We start from the raw sequence: 17,975 nt of genomic DNA on the forward strand, positions 1-17,975 counted from the left end.
CTATCGCCTTTCCAGGGCTCGCCCAGAGTGTCCGGGCATGCCCGCTATCGCCTTTCCAGGGCTCGTCCAGAGCGCCCGGGCACGCCCAGCCTCGACTTGCCAGGCCGCAGCCAAACACGCCCGGGCAGGTCCAGACTCGCCTTTCCAAGGCTCGCCCTTGACACCCGGGCATGCCCGGTATAGCTTTTGCCGGGCAAACTTCCCGACATAAATGTGTATATATATTGCTGCCCGATAAACGGGCTTGTCAGAATACCTGAGCTGTTTTGTTTCAATAAAGCAACTCGGACGAATTCCGTCTTTGGTCGCGTCAATTCTTTCGACTCGCGTTGGAGCGCAGCTCCCTCAATGGTCTTGTTTTGCCAACCGTTAATTTCGTTCACTGGTGAGAAGCCATGGCGAAGTAGTGGGTCACAGAGAATGGGTGAGTCATGTTGATTTAATCGAATTAATGATAAGTTTGTACAAAATGAACAGTTTTTTTTTATGTCGGCCCACTTTATATTTTTAGAATAGAAGGATAAACTTTGGGGTTTCCGAAACTCCTTTAATAATTAATCTTATATGACGATACGGTCAAACGTTTTATATTAAGCTATTAAAACAAACCATTTTTTTTCTTGTATATTTCCTGTAGTGGAATTCACTAAATGGCAAATGTTAACACGTGATAAACGAAGGATTTCGTAATTCGAAGGAATCCAGTTCGCTGTTTTGGGAATTCGCCTCCTCTTTGTCCATTTGCTTGAGGTAATTGTTAAACGTCTACAAAGAAAAATAACATTTTACCAGAGATTTACCATTAAAAAGTTATTAAATGTTGCGCCACGAGTGACGAAGAAGAAGCTGCGCGGTTTGGGCGCGAAGAGTTTGAGATTCGGTTTCGCGTTGTCCGTTCCTGAGGCGAGGGGCAGGATGAGTCCCATCGGGAAAATGGGAGAATTTTGTGAGGAGAAGGAAGACTGGTCGCAGTACATGGAGCGCTTGGAGTTCTTCTTCACCGCTAACGGCATCGAGGGAGAGGAGCGTAAGCGAGCCGTGTTACTCACGGTGATCGGACCGGCGGCCTTCGGCCTGTTAAAACGTCTGGTGGAGCCGAGGAAGGTCGGACGGGAATCGTTCGCTAGCTTGGTGGAGACCATGAGGGAGCACCTGGAGTCGGAACCCTCGGACATCGTGCACAGGTTCGAGTTTAACAGCAGGGAGAGGAGGCCGTGCGAATCGGTCGCTCTTTTTAATGACGACCTCATCAAGCTGGCGGAACGGTGCAACTTCGGGCGGGTTAGAGACGACATGTTGAGGGATCGTTTGGTGTGCGGAGTGAACGACCAACTCATTCGTAGAAGACTCCTCTCAGAGAGACAGCTAACGTACGAGAGGGCCCTGGAGATCGCCCTGGGTATTGAAACCGCGGCCAAGGACGCTCAAAGGACTACGAGCACCTTACCCGCCCGGCAGGGGTCTATGGAGACCGGATGTCACCCTCACCACAGTCTTCGGCAACGTCCGAGTTCCCCACAGAGGTCTATGGAGACCGGATGTCACCCTCACCATGGTTTACGGCAACGTCCGAGTTCCCCACAGAGGTCTATGGAGACCGGATGTCACCCTCACGAAGATCTACGGCAACGTCCGAGCTCCCCGAAGGGATCTATGGAGACTGGATGTCACCCTCACCATGGTCTACGGCAACGTCCGAGTTCCCCACAGAGGTCTATGGAGACCGGATATCACCCTCACGACGGTCTACGGCAACATCCAAGTTCCCCACAGAGGTCTATGGAGACCGGATGTCACCCTCACCACAGTCTATGGCAACGTCCAAGTTCCCCGCAGAGGTCTATGGAGACCGGATGTCACCCTCACGAAGGTCTACGGCAATGTCCGAGCTCCCCGAAGGGATTTATGGAGACCGGATGTCACCCTCACCACGGTCTACGGCAACGTTCGTGTTCCCCGCAGAGGTCGATGGAGACCGGATGTCACCCTCACGATGGTCTACGGCAAAGTCAGAGTTCCCCGCAGAGGTCTATGGAGACCGGATGTCACCCTCACGAAGGTCTACGGCAATGTCCGAGCTCCCCGAAGGGATTTATGGAGACCGGATGTCACCCTCACCACAGTCTACGGCAACGTCCGTGTTCCCCGCAGAGGTCGATGGAGACCGGATGTCACCCTCACGAAGGTCTCCGGAAACGTCCGAGTTTCCCACAGGGGTCTATGGAGACCTCCCCGACCGATCAGACTCTCAAGAAGCAGCAGCTGCAGCAACGTCCGAGCTCCCGATCCATGCAGAAGGTACATCAATGATGTGGAAAGACAAACATTGTGCCCTAGCTACCAAAGCACCTTTATAAACGTATGTTGTGAGGTGCAGTTGGTGAATACACCTTGATTTATGTTTTTGTAATCGCAGAGGTCGAGGCTCATGGAAGAGCAGCTGGACGACGGCAGGGTGAGAGGCCGACGCACTAACGTAGCAGAGGATCGCTACCGAGAAGGGACGGACAGGTGGCATGATAACTACTGGAGAGGAGAGTCAGTGTTGTCAGGGAAGATCAGGAATGGTAGTTGAGTAGTTAGCCTACATTTGCGTGGAGTGCAAGGTATGTGGGACTCGAATGGCTGGTTCTTCCCAGTACACAGGTACTCATTTTGTCAACATCGGAAGGATGACAACCTGTGTCAACCCACCTGCTGTTATCTTTAACAGCGCACCAGGGGCTCAAACTCACGACCCCAAGATCTCAGGCCAGACACCTTAAGCGATAAACGAACACAACACTTTGCTAAGAGGCCATAGAAAAATCATTTTGGCCCCCAACCTGCCTGTGTTGGAGCAGCAGACCCCTGCGTCTGCACCTGTCAAAAGTCTTGGACGTGCACGGGGAACCTCTGCCCGCGTGGCGATATTTTGTTCACTATTTGAAGCGGCTATTTTGTAGTGAAGGTCTGGAGAGATCATGTGGAGGTCGTCGCACTCGCCTGTAAGCAGTTTAGCCTGCGTTCGAATCTCCACCCAGGTATAATCTGTCATCCTGGTGTTTCACAGGCAGGGCGATTCATCACTGTGGGTGCCGTCCTTCGGATGGACGTTGAACAGGGCGTCCCTTTTGCTGGCAGTTTGTCGACGTAAAGACCCCAAGGGGTCCTCTGCGCGAGGTGAGCTATCACCGGCACCATGAACAAATTCCGGCACTTGCAGGAGTGTTCTATGTTGGAGTGGCGACCCGTCCAGGTTGTCAACCCCCAGTGATACAGCCAATTAAACTGCCTTAGTATAGATTGCATGACTACTGCCACAAGAAGGAAAAGAAGAAGAAGAAAATCAATTATGTAGGAGTACTAAAAGTCACAATTTATTTACCAAGAAATGTTATAACTTGTTTGATCCTCATAAGTTGAATAGAACCATATTCACTGTGACAAGCAATACTATCGATAGCATTAGTCTTAGCAGGAAGTGAACAGGAAGACCAGGAGTAGGGGCGAGTGTCAGGAAGCGGACAGTTGACTCGGGAGTTCCGGACAGTTGACTCGGGAGTTCCGGACAGTTGACTCGGGAGTTCCGGACAGTTGACTCGGGAGTTCCGGACAGTTGACTCGGGAGTTCCGGACAGTTGACTCGGGAGTTCCGGACAGTTGACTCGGGAGTTCCGGACAGTTGACTCGGGAGTTCCGGACAGTCGACTCGGGAGTTCCGGACAGTCGACTCAGGAGTTCCGTCACAGTTGACTTGACTCAGAGTCATCCATGATAGGTTTTTGTTGCAGCAATAACTTCAGAACGGCTGAATGGAACCAAGTCAAACTTGGTACAAATGTGTATAATGATGCAAAGATGAACTGATTAGATTATGGGGTCAAGAGGTCAGGGGTCCCATCATGGTTTTGTTCAATATCAATTACGTGTGACGGAGAGCTGGATCTGGTTTCAGGCAACTTGTGCACCCACTCGAAGCAGGAGAGGTAGGAAGGGTTATGTTATTGTCCTCTGTGGCATATATAGATGGCAGTAGTTCGAGGCTCAGGCCTAACAAATGTCAGGTGTATTCATCAAGCAAGTTTCCGTCCTCCCGCTCTTTGTAGTAATAAACGTTTTGTTCATAAAACCTGTGCATGGTCATTAAAGGTACGGGACTTTGTCATGAAGCACGACTAAATTAGCTTTAAAAATCTGGCAACAGGCCGATTGGGAAACGCGCATATGGCGCTGTTCAAAAATTATGTAACGCTATTTTTAAGGGAGGTGTGTACATGTTTGATCAAGCCTTAGTAATTAACATTAGACCCAAACAAAGCCAATGGAAATCTGACGCAACAAAGCCAGAGAGTGTATAATCATTTGCAGAGACAGATACAGGCCTAATCTGCTCGGCCGACCAGGAAACAAAATGGCAGCCATATTTTGTCTCTGACACTGACATTATGGTGGGTGGAGTCAAGTGACATGTGGGTGTGGTTTGGCAGCTGTCCTACCAGTGGGTGCACATTTTAACAAGAATTACCGCACTGTGTTCACAACCTGCGAGTCACAAATGTAAGTATAATTACAGATTTTATAGAAAATACTCGTTGTATGAACTTCCCCATTGTATTTGTAATTGTTCTATTAAGAAAATGAAAGAATATAATGGAATTGATAAATATTTTATCTTGATAGAAAAATCTCTATAAAAATATGTCACGCGAGTTGCGTCATGCCAGTCACACCTTGCCACCTACTATTAAATGGAGCTGACAATTTCTAAACATGTAGTTCATATGAACATTAATTGCGACAACATTAATGGGAATGTTTATTTGCAGACTTCCCAAAGAGTGCCGCTAACACCTGCAGAGAGACAGAGAAGACGGAGACAAAAACTGAAAATGCAAGGACAGCATGAGCGATACAAGGTAAATGTGGAGTACAGTAAAAAAATATATAAAAATCGGGAGAACAAAAAGAAAGGTTCCAGTAAGTTAACGAAAAACAGTCACTTTTCCTGAAACAGGGAAGGGAAAGGGACAGAATGAGGCAAAGAAGCATCAGATTGCTTTGACTTCCACATCAGTTTGTACCCACGGTACCAAGTACCACCAGTACCCTTCCCCTTCTCTCCCCATCTTGTCTTCTGCTCCCTCTTTTATATATTTTGTTTGTGAAATAAATGTTAGCTCTTCCACGAGCCTCGATTCAGTATACAAAAAAAAAAAAAAGGTGCAAATCTGCACTTCCACATAGTCCAAGAAAACGATTTGCTGTTGAGGAAGCTGTCCACTGAATTTAGGGAGAAGACACCAACAAAGGAAAAGAAGACCAGAATAGATAGTACAGCAAAAGAAAAGGTGGACCTGTGCAGAATTTCTACAGACGTGAGGATATAAGCTGAATGGCACCTGGAAAAAGAGATGTCACTGTGAAAGATGAGAATAGAAACAAGTACAGATACATTCAAAGTACACCGCCCCCATGCCAAATAAATAAATATCCTCCAGCGCGGCATTGCCGGGGTGCCTCAGGCGCCTGGCAATACCGCAGTGCAGCTCAAAGAGACTGTATTGGGAGGGAGAGGTGTACAATAAATAATTGATTGATGTACAATAAACTAGAACGGGCACTCGGTAGAGCGCATACCTTCGCCGCAGCTACTGTTCTGTACTTGGCATGGGAGTGTAGGGAACAGAACAACAAAAATACGATTTTGACCTTTTCGTGACCTTGACCTTGACCTTTGACCCGATTGCTCCCAAAATCTAATCAAATGTGTCCCGTATAATAACCAATCATCCCACCAAATTTCATGCAATTCGGTTGAATACTTTTTGAGTTATGCGAATAACATACACACACACACACACACACAGACATACAAATAAATACACAGCGATCAAAACATAACCTTCCGCTTTTGCGAAGGTAATAATTGTACAATAAATAATTGCATAATTAAAATCAATAAATAGTGATTGTAAAATATTTTTTTAATCAAATGGCTAATGGCATACCTCGACCACCAGTTTCATCCGAAACTAACCTTTTTGAAAATTAAATGTCATTAATAAAAAACAACAATTAATTAATCAATAAATAATAAATCGATTAATTGATTAATCAATAAATCAAAATACCCTTTATAGCCACATCACTGTTGTGTCCAAATATCAGCTTCCTAGCTCAAATGGTGCGTGAGATATTGCCCAGATGAGAAAGGAAATAAATAAGTACTAAATAAATCGATAATAATTGAGTAATTAATTGATTAATCAAAAAACCAAAAATATCGTTTTTGCCAAAGCACTTGCTCACTGTTGTGCTGAAATTTCAGCTTCCTAGCTCAAAGGATGGCTGAGATATCACCCAGACAAACAAACAAACAAGTACACATACATTCAAAGTACACCGCCTCCATGCCAAATAATTAAATATCCTACAGCGCGGCATTGCCGGGGCACCGAGTGCAGCTCAGAGAGTGCGTTGGGAGGGAGAGGTGTACAATATTTGATTGATTAATTGCATAATTAAAATCAATAAAAGATTTTATTTTCGTAATCAATTGGCTAATAGCATAACTAAACCACTTGTGCTTCATCTGAAGATGTAACTTTTAGAAATTTAATTAAATAAATCATTAATAAAGAAAAATTAAATAATTAATTGATGAATCGATAAATAATTAATCGATTAAATGATTAATCATTAAATCAAAAATATCCTTTATAGCCACATCACATGGTCACTGTCATGTCCAAATATTAGCTTCCTAGCTCAAAAGGTGCCTGAGATATTGGCCGGATGAGAAAGAAAATAAATAAATGATTAACAATGAAAATAAATAAATAATAATCATCAAAAAATCAAATAGTTAATCAATTGGCTAATATAATACATAAACCACCACCATTTCATCTGAATCTGTAACTAAAAATAAATAAATAAATTAATCAAGGCATAAATTGAATAATTAAATAATTAATTGATTAATCAATAAAATATATATTAGAGAACAAAAGTGTCCAGAAATATTATTGTGACAGCAACTTTTCAGTCTGTCACATGATTCACTGGAACATTCCATACATCCAGCCCGCACCAAGTTTAGCAATACCTGGCACGGCCTTTGGACTAGGAAAGGTTACCCACCTGTCTTACACATTTGAACTCAGGACTTTGGGTTGTACCAATTCTAGAAGCACAAGGTCAGATGTGTGGTACCAGTCTACAGAGGATAGCCATGAACGTCATTGTGCATTGTTAGGAACCGAGTGGGTGGGGAATGAAAGCTCTGCGTAGAAATCTAAAAGCCGACCTTCCCTTGTGTCTCGTGATCAAAGCAGAATTGTTTGAGCAAGTTGCTCCAAAGATTGCACCTCCACAAGAAGTTGATTAAAGAAGAATATTGTCGTGTTAGCCGCTACAGTATATTTGCGCTGTGCTGTAACGAATTTTTTCTTTGGTCAACTGAGTCAGTTTATCCGTTGTAAACATGCCCGATGAAAATTTCCATTGTCCTATTGTTTTGTTGTTGGATACAGAAAAGGTCTTTACTCTGTTGTCATTACCCTCGCCAGAGTAGAGGGTATTGTGTGTGTGTGTGTGTGTGTGTGTGTGACAGAGACAGAGACAGAGACACACACAGAGACAGAGACACACACAGAGACGGAGACAGTGACAGACACTTGGCGGAAAAAAAAACAAAAAAAACTTTTTGACAAGTCTGTTGATCACTCCGGTTTGTGTGTATGTTTGTCCGTTCATTTATACTTGCCTATAGGTCACAATTTTAAACCAATCTTCACGAAACTTCACCCAATGGTAGAGGTCGTGGTCCGACAAAATCCTATATATTTGAGGTCAAAAGGTCAACTACTTTTTCAGATTTCTAAAATCCTCAATTTTCATCCGATTGACTTGAAATTTGAATGGGACTTTCATATCAGCTAACTGAATTCAACCACAAACTATTTTTGAGATCAACATAGGCCAAAAGGTCAACAAGGGCCAAAGGTCAACAACCTTTTCAAATTTCTAGATTCCTCAATTTTCATCCGATTGACTTGAAATTTGAATAGGATTTACATATCGGCTAACTGACTTCAACCACAAACTATTTTTGAGATCAACACAAGCCAAAACGTCAACATAGGCCCAAGGTCAACCACTCTTCTCAAATCCTCAATTTATCTGATTGACTTGAAATCTGAATAGGATTTGCACATCGGCGAACTGAATTCAACCACCAATTATATTTGAGGTCAACATAAGCCTGGTGTTGGCTTAGCGGTTAGGGTGCCGGCATGTTATCCTCGGATCCTGGGTTCGAATCGCGGTCGATCGCTGAATTAACATGGGGGGAGGGGGGTTTTGACACAGCCTGTCATCCTTCCGAGGTCGGCAAATTTACTGGTAATTCCCTTTGTGTCGCAAGAGGCGACTAACAGGGTTGGCGACAGAAAGGGCATCCGGCCATAAAACATTGCTTCAAAAAGTGGGACCATGGTGCCCGAAAAAGGCCAGCCCCTGCTCTGCGGGGAAAAATGGCCTCCAAAGGTGGTTCTTTCTTTCTTATAGGCCAAAAGGACAACATAGGCCAGATTTCTAAAATAGTCAGTTTTCATCACATTAACTTAAAATTTAAAGACGATTTGAATATCAGGTCATGTAATTCAACCACCAATTATTTGCGAAATAAAAAAGGATGCACTACTAAGTGCCATTATACTTTTTTCTGTTTTGCCAAGTGTCGCTCCATGAGTGATTTTTCATTTGTGTTGTTTTTTGTCCGCACAGATTAAATATGATTTTCTCTGCAACCGTTGGACCAATTGACAGGAAATTTCACCATAGGTGCACCTCCTCCTATAGCGATGTTCACTGTTTATAAACAACAACACAACAACATGCATTTTAAAGGCCATTTTCCCTGCTAGAGCGGGGGTTAGCCTTCACTGTTTATAAACAAACCCACCATATCCGCGCATGCGCAGCAGCCTGGTTGGCAAAAGCGCAGTGTTTTCGTTTTGCACAATGGCGTCGCTCGACACAAATGTGATCGTTTCGGAGTACTTTAATAGTCTTGACACTGTTGCAAAATCTCGGTACAAATCGAAGTTGAGTTATAGGAATGGTGAGGATATTCTTCCGGATCCATTTGCATTGAAAGGATGGCAAAACAATCCATCTTGCTGGCCAGATTTGAACTACGGCGACGTGTACACGTACTTGATCGACACACCGGGTATATCTACACAAGGGAGTCACTGAAGGCATTCAGGTCACTAGAGGCATACAATTTTTTTTTAAGTGGTCATGCGAAGCCACTGTAGTATCATGCGATCAGGAATGATGTACCATTCTGCTTTATCAAAGGCAAAGTCATACCATCACAGCATCTCAACAACAAACCTCATGAGGCCTGGGTGTGTGTGGGGAAGAAGGAAGAACTGCCACTGCCACTCTGCCACTAGAACTGCCACTTTAAAACTGCTGGCAGTGATGACCGGTTTACTCGCACCCACTTTTGATACAACCCCACTTTTGATACAACCCCACTTTCATTGGACATGTTTTGACACAACCCCCTTGGATACACACACACACACACAACAACCCCCCCCCTCCCCCCCACACACACACATCCCTCCCCCCTGCCCACACACACACACACACACACACACACACACACACACACATCCCCCCTCCCCCTACACGCACACCCCCCCACGCACACCCCCCCATCCACACATGTCAATCCATGCACTGATTGCAGAAAAAGCCATTTTAAAAAGAAAATTAACCTGAAATTGCAGACAGAATTATTTATTTTATCTGAGAAGCCAAACGATTCTTCTTCTTCTTTCGTTTCTCACAACTTTGTGTGAAATGCGATCTAGTTTTAAAAGGTCAGAATTTGACCAAATCTGTTTCATTCGTTTGTTAATATACCTCACCGATTGACAAATCTTCAATTGGAATTTCATTTGAGGTTGAAATGACCGTGGGAGATCGTGTGATAGTGATCACGTCCTGGAAGGACAAAATGGTGCGTTTCTTCTTCTTTCGTTTCTCACAACTTTGTGTCAAATGCGATCAAGTTAAAAAAAGTCAGAATTTGACCAAATCTGTTTCATTCGTTTGTTAATATACCTCATATATTGACAAATCTGCAATTGGAATTTTATTTGAGGTTCAAATGACCACAGGAGAGATCGTGTTATCGTGATCACGTCCTGGAAGGACAAAATAGTGCGTTTCTTCTTCTTTCAACAATAAAGACTTCTCGCTTCGAGACCGTACATGGGGAGTGGCTCTGGAATTCTATAGAAACTTATTCCCGAGTTCTTTTCAAATCTATTTGTGCAATTAACAACACAGCAGCTCACAGGCATTGTCCTTGAAATGGTGTCACGTCAATGATCGTAAAACTTCACCACTTAGGGACGGCCAGCATGGTTGGTGTTTTGCCAACCAAAACAAAGAGCGCGGTCACATAATCGGGTACGTGACGTCACGGTAAACATCGCTATAGATGTTTTTATTGATATAACGTCATAGGTCACGTGGTACAGGCGCCATCTTTGAAAAACCGAAAAAAAAACTTTGCGCCTCTACATCTCCGAAAGCGGTGCATAGAAAAAATTCAGACATGGCTCATTGTGAAGAACTCTCCATGGGGAATAACATATGTTAATGATGATGTCATAGGTGCCTCCATTATGACGTCATAATTCAACAAGTACAAAACTTCATCCGTTCAAGATGAAATTTCTTGAGCGTCATCTGGGGTTAAATTGGTGGAGAAAAAAATAATAATGATGACGTCATTGGTCACGTGGTTTGGCCTCCGTATTTGTTTTAACACAAAAGCCTTAAAAACCACTAAAAACATGAGGGTCTGCAATTTCTGATTGCTCTTTCTTGTTAATAAATGTTTTTTGCTTTTGCTAATTTATTCACATCATTGTCTCATTGGGCCAATAGATTACCCTAATTTAAACAAAGTTGCAATTGAGAAAGTCACGACTTGTCAAACTATAATTTATTTAAAATTATTTTTTAATTTCTCGATGTGGGATGTTGGCAGGCCTTAGATTTGACGGAAGTTCGAGGAGACGTCGGTGTGGTCCCGACCTGGCTAGAGAGCCAGGGAATGCTGGCAGAGGCGCTCCATGCCACGGTTGAAGGGTTGGGGGTCATGATCGTCAGAGAGCTTTGTTCCCGCACCGAGCCCACCCCGGCGAGAGTATGGCTTTGTTCTTTCGCTGCACGGCGATTCACCTGCGCCACGTACGCGAAGCTCTGCTGTTTCATCGAATCGTGCATTGTGAGGCTCAGCTCGGAACCGTTCATCGTGCCCGGATATGTGAAAGATGTAGACGACATAGGAAGAATGCCTGGAGTGCTGGACATCAAGGTAAAAGACAAAGACTACATTAGTGCTGAAGAGGATGGAAGGTACTCCGAGGATGGTAAGTCGTAGTAACCATGCAATGTTAAAAATCCTACTGCATCATTGGCTGGAATAATGTATAGTAATACTATAACACTTCATGTCTAGTACTGTGAATATAATTTCAATATCAAATGCAATTCACTTCAGGTAGATGCATTTCCTGCACTTTCGGTTTCTATATGCAATTTATGTTTAGTGCCAATGTTGAATGACATGACATGACATGACATGACATGCTGAATGGAGAAGGTGGATCAGACCCGGCAACGGTTGCTAGAGTGGGGGGTTTCTTTTTGTTTTTTTTGTATACAGAATCGAGGCTTGTGAAAGAGCTAACATTTATTTCACAAACAAAACAGACAAACAAAATATATAAAAAGAGGGAGCGGAAGACAAGATGGGGAGAGAAGGGGAAGCACACAAACACAACATTTGAGAGCAGGGAGATGTTGTGTGGGAGGGAGAGGGCTTGGGGGGGGGGGGGGGGGGGAGGAGGGGAGAAGTATAAAACAAGGACACCAAGGACTTCCAGGACAGAAGTTGGTATTTCAAAAAAGTGGATTTGGGGTGAAATTAGCGGGGGTAGAAAAGATCAAGGTTTTAGATGGGGGAGGATAAGAGATGGTGGTGAACAGCTGTTTTAAAGACCTGGAGAGTGGAGTGGGATTGAAGAGAGTGAGGGAGTTTGTTCCAGAGGTGGGAGAAAAGAGGAATGAAGGAGTGAAGGTGTGCAGAGTCTTGATTTTGGCAGTTTAACCATAAGAGGGTTGCAGGCAGATCTTGTGCGACCTGTAGGAATATTTGTGGGACAGAGCCCAAAGAGAGCTGGGGGGGCAAGGCCAGAGAGGAGTCGGTAGAAGACGGAAAGACCACCAACCTGCCTGCGGTGAGTGAGTGAAAGGCCCTTGGAGTTCGCTTCATCGCGGGAAATTCCAATGATTCTGAACGCTTTGGTTTCAACAGCGTGAAGACGAGCTAGGTGTGAGACAGGAGCACCAGCCCAGAGGGGAGAGCAGTATTCCATTGAGCTGCGGATGAAAGCCTTGTATGTGGTGAGGAGCTCAGATGTGCCAAGGAAGGACTTCGCACGACGGAGGATTCCCAGTCGGCGACTGGCTTTGGAGGCCAGATTTGAAATGTGGTTTTCCCAGGAAAGATCATGGCAGATAGTGAGACCCAAAAGCTTGAGTGACAGAACTTATTGGAGAGGATTATTCAGAAAGTGGATGGGAGGGTTGTCCAGTCAGTCTTTTCGGAGAGACATCGTAAGAGTGTGAGACTTGTCAGGATTGAAAGACATGTTCCACTTGTTGGGCATGGAAGGAGTTTCGGGAACTGAGTGGCTTGCTGACGAGGAGGGGAGTGTCGTTGAAGCTGAAGGGAAAGGTGTGTGCTGCATGTGTGAGAAGTGTTATGATTTATGGGAGCGAGATATGGGTAATGAACGTAGAGCAGCAACGAAGGCTGGAAAGGGTGGAAATGCGAATGGCTCGGTGGATGTGCAGAGGATCGTTGAGAGAGAGGAAGACAAATGATGAATTGCAAAAGATGATGGGAATAGAGCTTGTGATGGATGCTGTGAAGAGAAACAGGTTGAGATCGTTTGGTCATGTGTTGAGGAAGGATGAAAGTGACTGGTTGAGAAGAGTGATGGAAATGAATGTAGAAGGAAGTAGAGGACGGGGAAGACCGAGAAAGACTTGGCTAAAGATAGTTGAAGAAGAAATGCGGGCAAAGGGGGTTAACCATGGGAGATGCAGAAAATAGGGCAAAATGGAGAAGATTGTCATGGCAAGGCTAACCCCCGCTCTAGCAGGGAAAATGGCCTTAAAATGCCTGTTGTTGTTGTTGTTTAGTGCCAATGTTATGTTTGCCAATGATTGCTATTTTAAAATCTTCTCTTTTACCCTTATTACCCCATTTGCACTAAGTGGAAAGCAGGGTTTAGCAATCGGTTCACTTTGTCTGCTTGTCTACCGACGTCAGTCTCTGATCGAGGAACAACTGTATTTAAATTGAATGATATTTTAAACAAAATGGAGCACGAATCGGAACACGAACCTGCAGTTTAGCATTACTTTGGCTCTGAATTTGGCATATTGTAATCTTAATATTCGAAATAATAATTTGGCAGATTGTAATCTTAATATTCTAAATTAATCTAAATAAGATTAATAAATCTAAATAATAATATTAATAATCAATTAGTAATAATGTTAATAATTATTATAATAATAGTAATGGCCTGTAATGGCCTAAAATAATGGCCCCATGGCCTAAAATAACCTGGCCCCATCCTACCTGGCTGACCTCCTCTCCAGACACACTCCCACCCGCAATCTCCGCTCTGCTGGTACCAACCTCCTGACCCCCCCCCCCCCCCATCCGGACCAAATTCAGATCCTGGGGGGACAGGGCCTTCTCCATCGCTGCTCCCACCCTCTGGAACTCACTACCTCAGACCATCAGAGACTCCTCGTCACTCACCACATTCAAAACATCACTCAAGACCCACCTGTTCAGCACTGCATTCAACATTCAACCCATAGCATTTAACCCCTGACTATCACTTCTCCTTCTCCCTCCTTTTGCTTTAAATATTTCCCTATTGATTCTTGTCTTTTTGCAATTGTTGTTTTCATGTTTTGTTATGCATTATGTTTTGCACTCTGTCAAAGCGCCTTTGGGCTTCATGAAAAGCGCTATACAAAATAAATGAATTATTATTATTATTATAACTAGGGCATTGCCCGTACGTGGGTGCCCGTTCCTTGCCAAAAAAAAAAAAAACGCTACCCGTACGCTCTACCCCGCCCGTACGCCCGTAAACAAAAAAAACAACGCTCTTCGCTTCCGCCCTTCGCTCTGACTGAATTGGGAGAAATAATGCGCATAAGAAATCGAATTACGAACCGTAATGGCGGTCAGCTCGTAACGCGCTCAGCTCCGCTCGCTCTCACATCGGCCACGCCTACGCAACAAAGCGTTCTGTGATTGGCTGCCGGAAATGAAGTCCGGAAGTTCGCAAATCGCAGTTACGATGAATCGTTTTAATTTAATCGCAGTTTGAATTCGTTTTAAAACATAGTTTAACGCCAACATAGTTTTCCAACGTGAAATAAATGAATACGCTCTCAAATGTGCCATCCGAGGCAGAGTGTGTCCGCCACGTTCGGCACACGCGATAGTTCGCTGCTCTCTGATTGGTTGAATCGTTTTTTGGACATAGCTCGGTAAGTAATTGTCCGATTAATATGAAACCTTGAAAAGGCACATCCTCGGGTCCCCAGCAATATACCTGGCAAGTTAAAAGTATATCGGACCCGTGGTTGTCGAGAAACAGCGGTCACAGACAAACGTACAAACGTACAGAGATTACTGGAATTATAGATAGATAATAATGAATAATTTTAAATTTATAATTTGGCAGATTGAATAAGATTTTTACAATAATATAATTAAATAATAATTTTAATCTAATTATAATTAATAACAATAATTTTTATATCATTATAATTGATAATAACAATAATTTTTATATCATTATAAAAAAATAAAAAAATAAAAATTATAATTTATAATAATTTATAATTAATTTATTATAATGGATAATAATAATTATTTTAATATAATTATAATTTACAATAATCATTTTAATATAATAATAATTAATAATTTGGAATTTATAATTTTGCAGATTGAATAAGGTTTTGCAGATTGTAATGGAATCTCTTCCCAATGGCGCACGCCCAAAGGGGTAAGGTAATTTATTCTTTGCTCTGTCTGGCAGGAAACTTACTTCCAAAAGATCATTTGAAGATCATTCCAAACAAGCAACTTACTGTTTTTTAGGAATGTCAAAAGGACACAAACAATAGGCACGAATAACTAATAAATGTGTAAAATGAGGTGGTGTAAAAGACTGTGCACCAACGGTGGTAGATAAATGTTGTTTTTTCGACTGCCTTTAAAATCTTTCATTTCAGTTTAATTATTTACTTGAACACAAGATCACAAATCAGCCTTTTGGCACAAAACAAAAAGTTTAGCAGTACAGTACTTGAACAAAATCTTACACCGTCTCAACCAATCAAATTTCTCAGCGTTGGGGAATATCGAGATTCAGATAAAATTGCAACGCCCATGAAATATGGATCATGCTCCGAAATGCAAAACAAGAAATTAAATGTCCCTTCTCTTGTCGTTTTTCTCAAGGCTGCGCACGGTAATGTGCTTTATGAACTCGAGTTACCTGAGACACCGAAGGTGGATGGAGGTTATGTTTTCGTCCCTATCAGCACAATATCTCAAAACGTTAGACGGATTCAGACGAAACTTAGTGGACAGGTTTGGTCGGTGACAAGAACAAGCCGATTCGATTTTGGTTCAGGTCCGGATCCAGATCCGGCCTATTATTGGAATAAAAAACGTAAACTGTTCACCTGGCGGAGGTATGCTCTATCGAGCACCATTCTAGTTCATTCTGTCCTCTTCTATTATTTTACCACTTTTTTTGCTTCTTTGATTTTGTTGTGAATTTGTCAGGCCAATACTACTATAGGAAAGCTGTGCTGTACTTGTCACTACTTTCGACACTTTATTTTTGTAAAAAAATTCCAAATTCCACAAATAACACTAGTTTGGGGCTCAGAGGCTGACCTGACACGACCTGCACAACTCATTACGTAGAAAAATGAAACTTGTTGGGATGATGACGAGCAAATATTGTATTCCTTAATTGGTTGCTCATTGTCCTCCACGCCTTCAACATGGTCAGAGACGGGGGACATCAAAATTAGCTGCGTCCGTCCGACCAATCATCCGTCCATGTGCTTTTGTGCATGCGATATTTTATTGAACATTTTAGGTGTAAATGTGATATTTCAGTATTTTCTTTTTAATATATTTGCAAAACTTTCTAAAATCCTGTTTTCTCTTTGTCATTATGGGGTATTGAGTGTAGATTGATGAGGGAAAAAATGAATTTAAACGATTTCAGCATAAGGCTGCAACATATCAAAATGTGAAAAAAGTGAAGGGATCTGAATACTTTCTGAATGCACTGTATGTACCCAAGACATGGTAACATTGAAAATTGTCTACCTGTTGGGTTGTGCAAACTCCTCAAATAAGGCGCTTTGTGGAATGGGGTCCCAGACTAACATCTTTTTGTGTGAATCGGTTTCCCAGGAACACCGTTGGATCCAATCGGGAAATTTCCCTGCGCCAAATGCTCTTGTTCTCTTTCCACGATGGCTGCTTGGCAACTGCACATGGAGAGGCACCGTCCAGTGTCTAGCGATAAAAGGCACAAGTGCAGGGAATGTCCCTACAGTACAGACGACAAAAGCAGCTTCAGACTGCATGCTCGGGTTCACACGGGCGAGAAGCCATACACCTGCAGTGTGTGTGGTAAAACATTCGGTCAATCGTCGCACCAGCGGCAACACATGAGGATTCACAACAATGATCGCCCTCACTCGTGCGCCGTCTGTTCAAAGACGTTCAATCGTTTGACCACTCTCCAACAACACACCCGTATTCACACGGGGGAGCGGCCCTTCGTGTGCACGATGTGCGCGAAGACCTTCTCTCATCCTTCGGCTCTTCAACAGCACGTGAGGATCCACACGGGAGAGCGTCCGTACTCGTGCACGGTGTGTACGAGGACGTTCTCTCGGCCGTCGGCTCTCCATCAGCATGTAAGGATCCACACCGGTGAGCGCCCTTATACGTGCACGGTGTGCGGTAAAACGTTTCGCCAAATAGCACACTGTAAGACCCACATGGCTTGCTGCAAGTACCCGGAGGATTGCAACACAAGAACATCGAATTCTCCCAAAGAGACGAGTTGGTTATGAATATCTTTGCGAACAAACTTGTTCTCAGGTTCTGAGTTTCCCCACAATATAAGCTGCACCTCTGCGGCTTTGTGTTTGGATGCTGGCATGTTTCTCCTTTCTTCACACCTGTGTTGTATTGTTGTATTTGTCCCATTGTTTATGAAAACATTTTTCAAAAAGTAAACTTTATTTGAATCGTGGGTGATTGGAATGAGGTCATTTTCCAGTTCACGTGTGTGAAAATTGGAATTGCAGGATAGCTCGGAGATCATCTTCACATGAAAGGCGTCTGCTTTGGGTCGAGTTCACAGAATAAGACCTATAAACAAGTTAATGTCCTGATGGTCCACAAGAAGTACCGCATTGTTGTGGAGTACACTGTCTTTTGGCTTCATCTGCCTTACAAATGGGTTCATGCTCCACAAGCCCCCCCCCCCTCCTCAATCCCAACATATAAAACAACAACAACAACAGGCATTGCAAGGCCATTTCCCCTGCTAGAGCAGGGGTTAGCCTTGCGGTCCCCATGACAATCTTCTCCATTTTGCCCTATTTCCTACATCACCCCTTGTTAACCCCCTTGCCCGCATTTCTTCTTCCACCACGTTAAGCCAAGTCTTTCTCGGTCTTCCCCGTCCTCTACTTCCTTCCACATTCATTTCCATCACTTCGCAACCAGTCACTTTCATCCTTACTCA

The 17,975-nt window shown here is 43.5% G+C and overlaps 1 protein-coding gene across 1 annotated transcript; it reads left to right on the plus strand.

The window, feature by feature from the left end:
• The first annotated feature begins 578 nt into the window (after positions 1 to 578).
• On the plus strand, positions 579 to 17,477 carry LOC137416470 (uncharacterized). The gene is made up of 4 exons (XM_068102068.2): positions 579 to 2,298; positions 4,809 to 4,898; positions 11,066 to 11,450; positions 16,625 to 17,477. The coding sequence occupies exons 1-4, from the start codon at positions 916 to 918 to the stop codon at positions 17,293 to 17,295; spliced, it is 2,529 nt and encodes an 842-aa protein (XP_067958169.2). The 5' UTR covers positions 579 to 915; the 3' UTR covers positions 17,296 to 17,477.
• Positions 17,478 to 17,975: the final 498 nt, after the last annotated feature.

Source organism: Myxine glutinosa, chromosome 1 (assembly GCF_964187855.1).
Source record: "Myxine glutinosa chromosome 1, kmMyxGlut1.1, whole genome shotgun sequence".
NCBI lineage: Eukaryota > Metazoa > Chordata > Myxini > Myxiniformes > Myxinidae > Myxine > Myxine glutinosa.